Source organism: Pungitius pungitius, chromosome 1 (genome assembly GCF_949316345.1).
Source record: "Pungitius pungitius chromosome 1, fPunPun2.1, whole genome shotgun sequence".
NCBI lineage: Eukaryota > Metazoa > Chordata > Actinopteri > Perciformes > Gasterosteidae > Pungitius > Pungitius pungitius.
The window spans coordinates 8,609,586-8,623,389 of NC_084900.1; the positions used below are offsets into that span (position 1 = coordinate 8,609,586).

The 13,804-nt window shown below is 44.1% G+C and overlaps 1 protein-coding gene across 1 annotated transcript in view; it reads right to left on the reverse strand.

Moving 5' to 3' along the window:
* Positions 1 to 13,804, reverse strand: part of slc8a4b (solute carrier family 8 member 4b) — a 68,535-nt gene that overhangs the window by 29,085 nt on the left and 25,646 nt on the right. Inside the window, exons 2-10 of the mRNA XM_037478151.2 lie at positions 7,149 to 7,382; positions 5,892 to 6,031; positions 5,475 to 5,627; positions 5,149 to 5,376; positions 4,648 to 5,052; positions 2,512 to 2,622; positions 2,266 to 2,418; positions 449 to 546; positions 74 to 264 (exon numbers count right to left, since the gene is read on the reverse strand). Of these exons, the coding sequence (XP_037334048.2) occupies positions 74 to 264; positions 449 to 546; positions 2,266 to 2,418; positions 2,512 to 2,622; positions 4,648 to 5,052; positions 5,149 to 5,376; positions 5,475 to 5,627; positions 5,892 to 6,031; positions 7,149 to 7,305 (1,636 nt within the window). The 5' untranslated portion in view covers positions 7,306 to 7,382. The remainder of the gene's footprint in view (positions 1 to 73; positions 265 to 448; positions 547 to 2,265; positions 2,419 to 2,511; positions 2,623 to 4,647; positions 5,053 to 5,148; positions 5,377 to 5,474; positions 5,628 to 5,891; positions 6,032 to 7,148; positions 7,383 to 13,804) is intronic.

Here is a 13,804-nt window from a genome sequence, read left to right on the forward strand (position 1 = left end):
TTATTAGTATTGCGCCCTCAGAGTTGCATCCAACTCCTGTTTGATCACTGTGGGGGGGGGGGGTCACTGTCACCTGCGTGGTCGTCATCGTAGATGGTCACTGTTGCTGTGTGGTTGTCGCCCATCACGGCTTTGGGGGTGGCACTGGCATCCAGCGGGGCGGCGCCCATCTCGGGATAACCGACCACTCGAGGGTTACTGAGATGGACGTAGAAGTACTCATCCTCCTCGAAGATGTCGTCGTCAATCACTCCACTGTGATCTCTGGCCAAAGGGGTTAGCATTTTAGGATGTGGATTGTTCATGGTGCTCCATTTTAATGCGCTTTACTCTAACGATGAACTTTAAAGTCATATTTTTGTTGAAAAGGTTCCGCAGATGAGCCTCAGTCTCTGGATGTGTTTTGTTTTTAATATGCCATAAAATATTAAATCACCGTCATGTTTACCTTTGAGGGTCTCTTCCTGGTTTAAACAGCAGTGTTCCCTCCGCAAACTCATAATCCGAACCTGCGTTTGCCGTACCGTCCTCTGTGCGATAATCCACCTTGGGATAAAAAAAAACGAACACCAAGAGAGAACAGAGAGCGAAAAGAGCCAACAAAGAGAGAGAGAGAGAGAGAGAGGGAGGACACAGGGAGAAGAGAAGAAGAGAGGGATAGAAGAGGATGCCAAAGAATTAGAAGAGAGGCAATTGGAGGGAGGGGGGTTGGGGGGGGGGGTGTCAACGGAGGGTGAGAGAAAACAAGATGTACCGCTTCATTAAACCGGGCCCTCTGGTCAGGTGCAGCATGATAATAACGACTTTGAAGATAGTACAACACAACTTTCCCTGTATCTTCTCTATTCGCCCCGTTCTCTCCATTTGCCCTGTTTATTGACCCTTGCCATCCTATGCAAAGACATCCAACTGCCCTCGCTGTTTCTAACCCTGTGGTGGTCCCTGTTATATGAGGCGGTCGGTAGGAAAAGCCGAATCAGTAACTCAGAGTTCTTTGTAGTCACTCCCTCAGCGCTGTGCAGAAATACAGAAGCTTATAATGTTGGGACTGCTGTATATACTGAGGATTCGTATATGATGTTTGAAATATAAAAACAAGAAATTATGTTCATGTGATAATAAAACCAAAAAGTTACACATTGCCTAAAATGTGATTGATGTATGAATATCCAGTTGGCCAAAGAAATAGCTTGGCTTTAATATCTGTACCTAGGAATATGTTTTGTCGTGATATGGATGGCAGAGAATGATTTGGTGGCCCTGTGCTATTATAGTCAAATTAAAGCAAATCATCACCCCAAACGAAACGTTAATGATTCTCCATATCTGTTGGGCATATACAATAGATATTAAATGGTGATTTCAGTGTTTACAGATTGTTTCCACGGCTCCCAAGAAACGCAACAAAAATAAACGAATGCAGCTTTGAGTTTGTAATTTAGGTCAAAACAACACGAAAAACCGTACAGGCTACTTTTGCCTTAAGAGCCTTAAGAGGGTAAAGTACGTTGAAGATTTCTTTGAACTTCTCTAGCACTTTCAACAAGACTTCAATTGCAGTCCGCGATGGAGAATAGATCCGTGCAACCTTTGACCCTTTCAACAAATGCGCCATCAACCACAAGTGGCCTCGTTGAGAAACGCTTTGGTGAATATAATAATGTGCGTGGGCAAAATAGGCCACTTCACTTAACAACCCCGGCCCTCAGTGGGCGGCGGACCGAGGCCATGCCATGAGACTATACCTCTAAAGACAGCACTGGTGTTACATCACAGTCTAATCGTATACAGGGAGAGGACCATGGGAGATGCAGCCAAGCAAAGCCCCTGTATTAGCAGTGAGCAGATCAAGTATCATTTCACTGACACAGACTCCCTGTGGGACCCGGAAAGAAAATCTCTTAATCAGAGCATGAGGCCAGCATTAAGCCCAAAATCAATGAACCTTTGCCCGGCGGCTATGTTTTTGAGCTGGAATCTTAAAATCAGTAGATTTGTGTTTTGGATTTCGTCTCCCAGCTCTCCTGTATCACTGTACCACTTCTATAGCTGTACCAGCATCTGACCGGAGATGAGAACTAGAAAGCTCTCCAGAGGTGACACCGTGTTTTGATAAAGATCAGATCGAGACCAGGAAAACTGCCACGGGTGTGAGTGAAGTCAGCTCAGAGTAGATTTCATGTGTTTTCTGCGCCGCTGTTTTTCTTTTGACAACCCAAAAGACGTCTTTAATGCACACCACGATTCCCGTGGTGCTTCACACACCTTGACAGTGACTCCGGGGTCTCCTCCGCGTCTGGCCACGGTCAGTTTCAGGGAGCCACAGTTTTCAAAGCACTGGTACAAAGCGGGTTCAAACTCCATCCGGATGGTGTGAGGGTCGTCCTCCGGGGCCTGGGTCTCATTGCTGCTGACCACCTGGAAAGAGAGCCGGGGCGGAGAAAAATAAAGTCCGGTTGAAGTTTGCTCCTTTCGAATAACGCCGATGAGCAGAGAGCACGCGCGACTCACTTTGCGAGCCTGGTCGGCAGCATGCTTCTTGAGGATGTTGCCGGCTCCGATCATCATCCTGGTTGCCTGGATACGGTAGAACGCTCTGCTCTTCTGCTGCTGCATCAGGACCTGGTCAAAAAATCCAATCCATTACCAAAGGGGATCTATTATAGTCATCATGGCAATCTATAAACGTGATTGGTTTTTCCAGATGAGTGTTTCTTCCACAAAAGCTTCTACTGTTAAACTGATAACTGCATTTTATGGACTAAGCGGTGAATCTCTCCTGGGAAATTTTTCCTACATCTCTACAATAAGTTAATAGGTGAAAGGTCGAATTTAAACTCATTGAATTAATGACAATGTTCCCAGATCCTGCCCTTTAAGTATGCATGCTATTTCTCTGGGGTTCGTGATTTTGGAGCTTACACCATGGTTCAAAATGTTATAGCTATCAGTGCTTTGTGAACAAAAAGATATTGTGAGGTCAGTCAAAATAGGTAGAGGAACAATGTGACATTGTAGCCTTCCAGTTCTCTCAATTATTAACCTCTGATACCTCTGCAAATGTATTTCTGAATAGCAATGGAGCTTTATAACAATCCAAGCAATAGGAAAAGAACAAATTGCTAAAATCCGGGCTAGTGGGGCTGCAATTGTACTTCAGAATTTTCATGTTTGTTAGTTAAGTCAAAAATGTGATAGGGTTTTGTTGACTTAATAAAAGTCAGACCCATGTGGACTGGTATTTTATTCAATTTTACCATGAAAGATTGTGATCTATTTAGATCGAGATACATCTCCATAACAGCTGCCATTTCTATTTATAGCACAAGGCTGAGAGAGTAGCTCCAGGGAGTGGGCAAGGGTTGAATGCAAACAAACATCTGGAATTTGCCCAGTGCACCTAAAGATGCCTGCCAGACCTCCTTCCTTCACAATAACAAAAAATGGCAAAATCAGGAAATGACTTAGAGAAGAGACCAGGAGGGAAGAGGGGAAACCAGAGAAAGGAAGAGCAGCAGAAACCTGCACAGCTTCTACAGTTCAGCCTCAAACCCAGAAGAGAACACAGGAACCACTATTGTGACGGTATGATGATTAGTATTCATAAGGATTTTTTTAAGCAACAGTCATCTATTAGCAACTGCTTTCTTTTTGCAAGGGATGAGGACAGATTAACCGACTATTAATTAGCGATTAACCTCTATGGGACACATCTCACATGACAATCTAAATCTAAATTCCTCCAAAAAATCTTAACGCAAGGTTAGCTTGTCAGTTTCTTCTCTTCTTTTTTAACCTTTACTCACAGCCTTCCTCATTAGCATGAAGCCAATGTCTGAGATGTGGCTGTAAACTCTGTAAACTAAGCAAGCAGTGGACAAGTGGACCTTGCGTTACAATTTTTTTTGTCAAGCTACCGCTTCCAAGTCCATGGATGAACCAGCACACTAACATATCTAACGTTCATGTAACTTACCGGGAGAAACATCACCGGGATGTCAGAGGGGTTGCACGTTATAGTGCAGTCAATCAAGCCAACCGGCACCTTCCTTTCTGCCCACTAGTGGTTTCATCAGCACACAACATTACATGAGGGGCGGCCTGGAAAGTATTCTATCGTCTATGTTATAGTTGGTGTGTACTTATAGTAATGTTTCAATTACTTTATGAACTGAGGCATGTTATTTGTTACATCAGCTTAGAAGTCGCTTTGGAACATTTTAAAATGTTCTCGGTATAACTGTTGTGTGCCGTCCTACCTGCTGTCACCTAAACATCTTGATCACAACCGAATGGGTCACAGCGTCATCTCCAACACTAAGTCCCCCTCAGTGGAGTTGCACATGTGATGCATTTGAGTTAATGGCACGCGTGACTGTTTGCTGTACCACGTAAAAAGATCTTGAGCTCATAAACGGTAAATATATAGCGATCGAGTTAGAAGTCCCCAAATAATTGGAAAATAACTATGTAACATGTTAGAATTCATCACTAAAATGCAATGCGTGTGTACGTTGCTTGACATTTTGCACCGTAAAAAAAGTTTAGAGAAGTTAGGGATCTTGAGCCAGAAAGCAGGAGAACTGGAAGCAAGTGGAATCGATGGCAAGAAATTGATGTGCACACAGACACACACTCATCACTGACCTGATAATTTGCCATCTCAATCAGCTGCTCCATGTCTTTGTCTGGGTGCCTTTGCTTGAGGTCCTTCAGCGTCCTCGCCATGTCCCTTCTGGCTTCGTCCTCCTCGTCTTTCGCTCCGCCCTCCTCGAAAATCCCTCCGTCCATCCCGCTGTGACTGTTCAACGCCACTTGTCCATCCAGCTCCAGCATGTCCATCTTGGTGAACCCCCCCGGGCCCAGTCCTCCTCCTCCAGCGACGGCCATTCCTGCGTCCGCCCCTCCCTCGGTTTCGATGATGATGTTGCGGCGTTTGTCGGCGCGGTAGCGCTTGCGTACGTATTTGTAGAAGAGGAGGCGGCGGTCGGCCACCCAGGCCTGGACCACGCACAGCGGGAAGAAGAGGAAAGTCAGCACAGCCTCCCAAACCTAGAAGGCAGAAGAGAAATGGTCCATCAGCTCCTTTCACCCAAAACAAGTTTCCCGGGAAGGTTCCGCTCCGTACAGCTTTCATTTCCGTCTCACCTCCACCTCTCCGGGGGAAAAGACACTCAGGATCAGATAAAGCCAGATGTAGGCAAAGATACTCCAGGCTGCTGTGACGAAGAACACCCGAAGGTGTTTGATCTTGCGCGTCTCTCCATCGGGAACCACGTAAACACACAGGGCGATGATGACGAACATGTTGAAGGCAGCGCTGCCCACGATGGTGCTGGGACCAAGAGAGCCCGCCTCAAAACCGTGGCCACAAACCTGTAGGTGTGGAGTAAATTAGATTACTGCGTTCCCATTACATTCTGTACCAGTTAATCCAATGTGTAACATAACCGTCCTGCCCATTTTGAGCTCACCTCAATAACTGACAGCAGGATCTCCGGGGCGCTCGAGCCCAAGGCCATTAAAGTGAGATTAGAAACGGTCTCATTCCAGATCCTGACCGTGGCCGTGGTGGTCTCGCCATTCGGCCGCTTTATAGTGATTTCCTTCTCCTGGGAGGTGATGACCTGGAGCGGAGACGAGAGGAGACAAGAGGAGACAAGAGGAGCGGAGAAGACGAGACGAGAGGAGGAGCATCGGCCACCAAAGGAAACGGTGCACAGAAAGGAAAGGAGAGTAAAGGGCAAAAGAAGGAAAGGAAAGAATGATTGAAGGAGAAAGGAAAGGAAGAAGGGTCAGGGATGTAAAAGGAAAAGAAAGAAAAGAGATGAGAAAAAATGTAAGTATTTTAGTATTCAATCATGATGCCGTGCCGTGATTCTGGTGCCTACCTCTATAGAAGACATGAATCGGTCTGCTATTATGCTCATGCCAAGGAACATATAGATCAGGGCTACGAAGTAAACTATGGCCCGTGCCACTTTGTCACCTACAGAGGGGTTCTGAGGGTTCCACACCGGCAGCACCACACCTGAAATGTGAAAGGAAGAAAAAAGAAATTCAAAACTTCAAAGTTCAAAGTTTGGGAGGATTCTTGCAGCAAATGATCACAAGAGATACGTGGTTATAACACTGTTGGGTGCTAACCTTAATATTCTCTCCCTCCCAAATAATTTACAGCCAGAGGCTGTGGGAATTTATGTAAAAAGATCAGATTCAGAACAACCTGATTAAGGATGATAATTAGTGGGAGATTTTCCATATGGTCCCATTTGCCTTGATTAAAAATGGAACAAAGCTTCCGGCGCTAAAATGGCAGAATGAGCTGATAACTGACCATGTGATCAGCGAGGCAATCAAACAATGTCACCTTTGGACGGGGAGGAGTTCCTGGTGTGGCCTCGTTATGAATATTCTGTTGATATTGTACAACTTTGAATATGCATTAACACCTGGTAAATAAATATATTTCATGTAATTTGTAGAGCTTCTGGACAGGTTGCACAAAATGAGCTGGAAAAATATATTCCAATAAATCGGAGGTTATTTATAAGATCATTTAGAAATGAAAGTTTCCCTCAACCAATGTACCACAAATATGCAATAAACTTTGAAGAAAGAAGCTGTGATGAGATATCAAAACATGTCGAAGATGATGAAAAACACAATTTATTTTTCTAAATGTAAAAGAAACAGGAATACTTTCTTGTAGAGCTTATTAGCAAAATATGTGGATGCAAAACACAGCAAGGACAACACAGAATTCTCTAATTGAACACCTAATAATAAATGTATTACTCGAGATAAACCATACGATGTAATGCATCTACTGCCTCCATTATAGGCCTAACATTGATCATGAATTAAATGCTGTAGTTTTGAATTTATTTATAGGCTTCTTCATGAATGAAAAACGGCAATATAAAGTGGACGCAAGATGGTTCCGGAGGCAGTATTTCCCTCTGAGGTAGATCCGTTGGGTATCACTGGTGAACCCAGTGAACTATAGTGATCTGAAGCATTATTATGTTCAGAGGACATCAACAGCTTACATGGCTGGTAAATGCAAAACAGGAGACTTTTCAATAAGCTACACTCCCTCGTGTAATCGTGTTATTCCATTATTATCACATGCATTTACAACCCACCTTCCTGACAGGGGTCTCCACTCGCTGAGCAGTTACTCTCAGATGAACCCGCATGCACCGATCCAGGACACGACAGGAGGAGGAAGGCCGATAGGAGGCAGAGGAGGAGGCGGGAAGGAAGAGGGGATGGATGCACAGACATGGCCGCCAGAGCCATTTCTGCCGAGGCGGTCGGGCCTTTAATGGGTTCTACAGACTTCTGCTGTCGAGGCCGCTCGGAGCAACGTCCAAATCCTTGAGATAGGCAGAGAAGAGAGACAGAAGGGAAGCCATCATTCAACCGTTTTCTCGTTGGTTTCATGGAATAAACAATAAAAACACAATTATTTGCTTTTAAATCAAGTGCTTTTTCAGCAAAACTCAATATTTAATGTGATTTAAAATAACGTTCTTTATTTTGAATAGAGCATATTAGGATGTGTTTGCATAAAGCTTTCATGGGGGTTACAAACTGATCAAATTAAATAACGAAGCAGTGAAAGCAATGATCAAAGGCTATTACGCTGCATAAAACTATGATAATAAACTGTTTAACAGTATTTAAATGATGATACACTTAGCAAACATCAGTAAAGAGTAGATGTAGCCGGCCTGAGCTTCTTAGGAGCTAAGATGAAGAAGAAAATCAGTCACCTCTTGTTTTTAATCTGGACTGCAGAGCAGTCGATGGTAACCTGTTTTGAGCTTTACCAGCTCAGACAGGGACATACGATCCAATATTTGAAATGTGTAATGTGTTTTTTGAATCATAAACTTGTAATAGGCAACGGCAAAGGTTCATATTTCAAAAAAGAGGCTCCCAGCCCGACAACACTCCATACATTTTAGTGGCAATACGTTTTAAGGCACAGAGCGTGTCCAAAATCACCCGCTGCCCACTTTGTAGTACACCATATCAAAACCATCTTACTATGTAGTCCACATTGCCATGTTGTAATGCTGTGCTAGTGCATAGTAAGAATTATTTTACCCTATAAAGGGGACCCGCAGTATCAAACAGTGTGAAAGGTAGTGAACATATAGTCACTAACGGATGCACAAAATCATTCTTCTTTGTGTCTGCCTGATGTTTAAAAAGGCAATTGTTTGCCGGCAACTTTGTTGTGACAACTTTATGACGTCATCATGTGCCATTAGGGCGTTTAAAGCTTGTTGGAAGTGCCCTAGAAATCCATTCGGTTTGGCAACACTTTCAATCTTTAAACAATGGAGAAGTGTTGCCTGAAACATTATGTTCAGGACAAAAACCCTTTGCCACTCGCTCCCTAAAGTTCATGAATCTTTTGGTGCGAGCGCATGGCGAAGGGGAAACACGATCAAACTTTAATGCCTTAACTCAAGGCATTCTCACAGGTAAACAGTATGAAGACGTTATATGGCACCGCGTGAGTTGGTGGACCAAATCAGTCTCACGTGTGCAAATCAGTACACACAAGTCATCCTGGCAGAGAGCATGAGTGTGTGCTTTGATTGCTGTGCCTTGCTGCAGATTCGGTGTTTGGCAGTGAACATTAGCGCAGTGGGCAGCAGACATACGAGAGCTTTGTACAATGTTTTTTTTTTTTTGTCGGGCCAACGTTATTGTGCTGTGAGTAAAAACAGATAACCCCAAAAAAAGGATGAGAAAAAATGTGAACTGTTGGGTTACATCAGGGAAATACAGACACACACACACACACACACACACAGGGAGGAGCTGAAACATACAAAAGCAGACATGTCCGTCATGCGGTGCTAAGGTTGCTGACCTTGTGCTCCTATACTTTCTCTTTTAGACACACATTCACACTCCACACTCATGGATACTCAGCCCTTGGGTGAAAAATAGCTGACCCCATGTTAGCATAAATGCACACACACACACACACACACACACACCAACACGCATACACAACCATAGTTAGTCATCTTGGGTGACATTAGAAGGGATTTGCTGACCCTGTCTTCATTTATCTCCCAGGGTCTCTCTGGTCTGACAACAACCCGTCACTTCAATACTCGACTCGCTCCTCTCCTCCGCCATCTATCCCTGGTACTGCTTCTTCACCACCCCCCTCCCCCCCATACACACACACAAACACACAACCCGCCCCACTCCCTCGTCCTCCCCCCCGGTCTCGCCTTTTGTCTTTCTTTCTGCAAAAAATGTGACTCCACTCCTTAATCACAGATTGCTGATGGGGTTCAGCTCAGGAATGATTTGACGCAGCAGAACCAGCAATATTGTCTATAGTGTTCCAAGCATTCTTCTTTATGAACAAAACGAAACAAAAACACCTGCAAAAAATAGAACTGCCATAAGTTTAGTTGAGGTCCAACATCGTTCCACTTTAAAAACTCTACTCTGGGACATTAATGATGCTCAAAACGTCCCGAAAACGACTCCAGACATTATTTATCAGTCATCCAGCCTTCTTACTGTCCTCACTTTGACTTTTCCATGCTTCATTGAATCTCCTATTTCCTTTCCCCTCACTCTTACCCTCCCCTTCCCTTCTCCACCTGCCTCTCAGCCTCCCTCCTCCGTCAGGCTCCCTCAACTCCTTCCTGTGTATCCGCGTAGGTTCATGTCCTCCGTCTCCCTCTCCGCCTACACACAGACACACTCACCACTTCACGTCTCAAGCACCTCTCCATATCACATGCTACTGCTCACTCTCTCTTCCACACCTCCTCTCTGTCACACCTCATCGTCAATTTCAGGTCGTCCTCATCCGTAAACAAACCGGTTCTTTTTTTAGTCCCAAAAAATGTACATTTGGAATGAAAAGAAAAGATCAAAGGTAGCTAATGTGAAGGGAGGCGTGCACTTATTCTTCTTATTTATAGAATTTAACCTGTATGGTGACAAATAGTAATAGGATGAGATGATGATGTCAACATATACTTACACATACACACTACACACAAGGTGCCTAAATTAAGGATTTAAAGGCAGTGGTTTGACAGATAGTCGTGGCATAATTTCAGTTCAAACGTTCAGTTTAAAATTTCATTTTATGTGTAATGCTTATTGATAATTTCCATAGATGCATTTGTGCTATCATCCTTTCTTGAGCAGTCAGGAAGGTCTTTCACTTTTGATCTTGACTTAAGTGCCTTTATTATAGATATGGCGGGCTCCATTCCACATACAAACCAATGCAAAAATTAAAGTTACATAATAAAGTACAGACAGAGAAAAAGAAAAAGGATTGATAGCAGCTATGCAGAAGGGGCTACAATAAATTGTTGGAATTATGTGGAACCTTTAAAAACTTAAAGACAGAACTTCTTGTTAATCCATGCGATTTTAGGAAGTTGCACACTTTGATGTTTGGTTCAGGCGACAGAGAAAACTTGTAGTGTCTGAGCAGGATGGTATAATGTTTGGATAGAACATTTGAAAGATTCATTGGTTCATTGATTATTTATGGCCAGTGACTTTTCAGCAGTAAAATAATGTAACTGACCTCTCTACATTGTCATTTGGATTCTTAGCAGCTTTATTCAAATTTCTGTGCATGCATGCACTCTCATAACGCCGGGGGGGCTACATGTTACTGCTCATGCAAATCCAACATTTTGTGATGTTTTACATCGGCATCCAACTAATGGAGCTAAGGAAAGAAGAAAACAGTTTTTGATTCATCTTTTTCTTAATGTTTTTCACTAGAACAAAGTAGCTATTAGCTTCCGTAACGGAAGGTTTGGCCAACTGAAGCCAGGGCGGAGATGTTTAGGATCAGAACTCTACAGCCCTGGGCATAGGACAGCAATCACACATAATGAAAATATCCCATCATAAAAGCAATAAAAAAGGACAAACAGAACAATAAACAGTACTGTCGAAGGAAAGAAGAAATAACGAAATAAACCGAAACAACAATAGCCGTATCACAAGTGGATTTGGAAAATGTTAAGTATAGAGCCAGAGGGCCTTGAACGATCAAATGAAGGAAGACAACGCACATATTCCCACCCACTACAAAGCACATTGCTCTCACACACACACACAAACACACACACACACACACAGAAGCTTTGCCACGACCCGTTTATTGAAAGCAGTAAGAGCATTGACCATGGTTGTTGATTCATATCACATCAGCTGTGATTTGCTGCTCCACCTCCTTTTGCACCATGAATCACCACTCTCTCTGTCTCTCTGTCTCTCTGTCTCGCTGTCTCGCTGTCTCTCTGTCCGTCCCCCTCTCTCTCATTGTCTCCCTCTCAAACAGACACACACACACACACACTGTGGAGAAGGCTTTTTCTGTGTTTTCTCGGCTGGCATTCTTTGTCATCTTTTTTTCCTTCCAGCCATCCTTTTTTGTAATATATGTTTGCTCTCATGTTGAAAACATTTGATGCAAAAACCAAGAGGATGGACCTGGATTTATGTACTCTCCTTTTTCCTTGTTTTATAGCACCGTTGGGTGCCTGATGCTCGTTTTTTATCAGACTTACGAACTTTGAATCATGGGAAGGGCGCACTAGGCTGCCATTTGGAGGTTCCCTTCATGATGAATGGGTGCTAGGGTGCAAGTTGTTGTGCAATTAATTCTCAATACTGTTGAGGACCTAGTAGATGTTTGTGAGACCAGGACTTTGCAGCCAGGGCCCGTCACGGCTGGAGAGACCTGCAGGAGGACAGTAGGCCAGCTTTCTATCTATCTTCTTTTAAATCGAAAAATAAACATAGAACATTGAAGTCCCTCGTTCCCAATCTCTTCTCCACCTGCCCTGTCCCCTAACGTCCCTCTATCTTCTAACCCCTCCGTCTCTTCATCACTCACTCCTGACTCCTACCGTACGTCTCTCCGTCCCTCTTTCCCTCCATCTCTAACAAAGTTATTATGTCTCCTCCACAGAGAGTGAAGGGGAACGAGATTTAGCCAGCGTGACTGATCTTGGTCATATCTTCAGTGTGTGCGTGTGTGTGTGTGTGCCTGTGTGTGTGCAGACTGTCCCCTGCAACTTTGCTGGTGTTGAGCTGTGTGCGACAATTTTCTGGGTGTGAGCATGTGCACAGTCATGTGTGTGGGTGTGCGTGTGAATGTGCATGCGTGACTTATCTTTGGCTATAGCTGTGGAAGCTCAAGGCTGGGGGGGAGGAGAGAGGCAATGAGCCGGCGAGGCTAACCAAGTGGGGTGGGGGGGGGAGGGGTAGTTCTTTGTGGGGGGGGGGGGTTGGCAGCCAGATGCGCACAGAGCTCAAAGAGCTTGATCACTTGGTTAGGACAAGATTACAGGGAAGTGTGGAGAAGAAAAGAGAAAATGGTAGTGAGAAAAATAAATCACTGGGATAAAAACCCAAGCAAGGTAGGGAGGAGATAGAGAAATAGGTGGAGAGAGAGAGGCAGTGCATGAGTGTGTGTGTGTAGGCTCCGGGATTACAGCTATGAGGTGGTTAATGAGCTGATGAGATGCGTAATTAGGCAGATTTAAGGGGCGATAGCGCACGCGCCCCACTGGGCCGTGGATACAGCAGTCCAAGCGTGTTAGAGAGTTCTGCCAAGTGCTGCCCACACCGCGGAGCACTGTGCAGATTTAAGGCGAATAGCGAATGAAACCCAGTGGAACGAAAACAAAGACATCAGGGATGCAGCCTGTCTGTCCCCTCCAAACGTGTACGGACATTTCACACGCGCCACTAAGCTTCCAGTTTGCGAAGAGTGCGCAAGTGGGCAGCGGTCTGAAGTGGATCGTGAATTCCATCTGCAAATAGACTGACAGCTGGCCACTAACGCATCTTTACGTTGAGCTGTTACACATATAGGAATCCAAAATGCACCCTGCAGAGTCTAGACTTTCCAACCTGGAGCTGCTTTAAAATGTTAAAGCATGAGAAGAGCACAGCAGAGATTTACAGTGCTTGCAAACGCACCCCGCGAGGAACTGATGCACCTATTCTGCTTTGATTCTGTAAATAATGCCTGATGATTGGCTGCAATATTTTGGCTAATAATTTCTGGGAGTAGTATTTAACAACACATGCTATTAATATTACAAATCCAAATTGCCAGTGTGTATGAGTGTGTGTGTGTGTGTGTGTGTCTGTGTGTGTGTGTGTGGTCAGACTCTGGTGGTCACTCATTTCTAAAGAACTGAGGCTTGACATCGATCTGCCGCCGAGTTCATCCATCACTCTGAGGACAGACACACACTTCCTCCCCACACTTCCACAAGCCGCTGGAGGGACACAAAACCGTCCCTATTGGCAGAACACACACGTGAATGCAATAACAGAGATACACAAACATGCATTTTGATAAAAACCACAAAGTAAATATAGTACTAGAAAAGTATGACACAAAAAAAAGTTGGAATTTTGAGATAATAAGTGCATTTCGACCATAGGGATACAAACTCAGAAGAGCAAGAAACAAGAAAGTGCAATTTCATCAAATAAGCCGATTTACAACTTGTTATAGATAAGAGCCATTATACATTATAAGTACAATTTGAGTGCTACAATTTGTTAGTGTTTTTAGTCAAGGTATAGTCTGCAAGCCTGAAGTATAACTACACGGGGACGTAGCTCATTGAAAAAACAGCAGATTTAATCCATCATTTCGATGAAACCGATCGCTTCGATGGCTTGGTGGGTTTTGTACTGAAAGTTCAGCATGGTTACTAGATCTATTTGCATGGAATGTTTTTTTACTCTTATT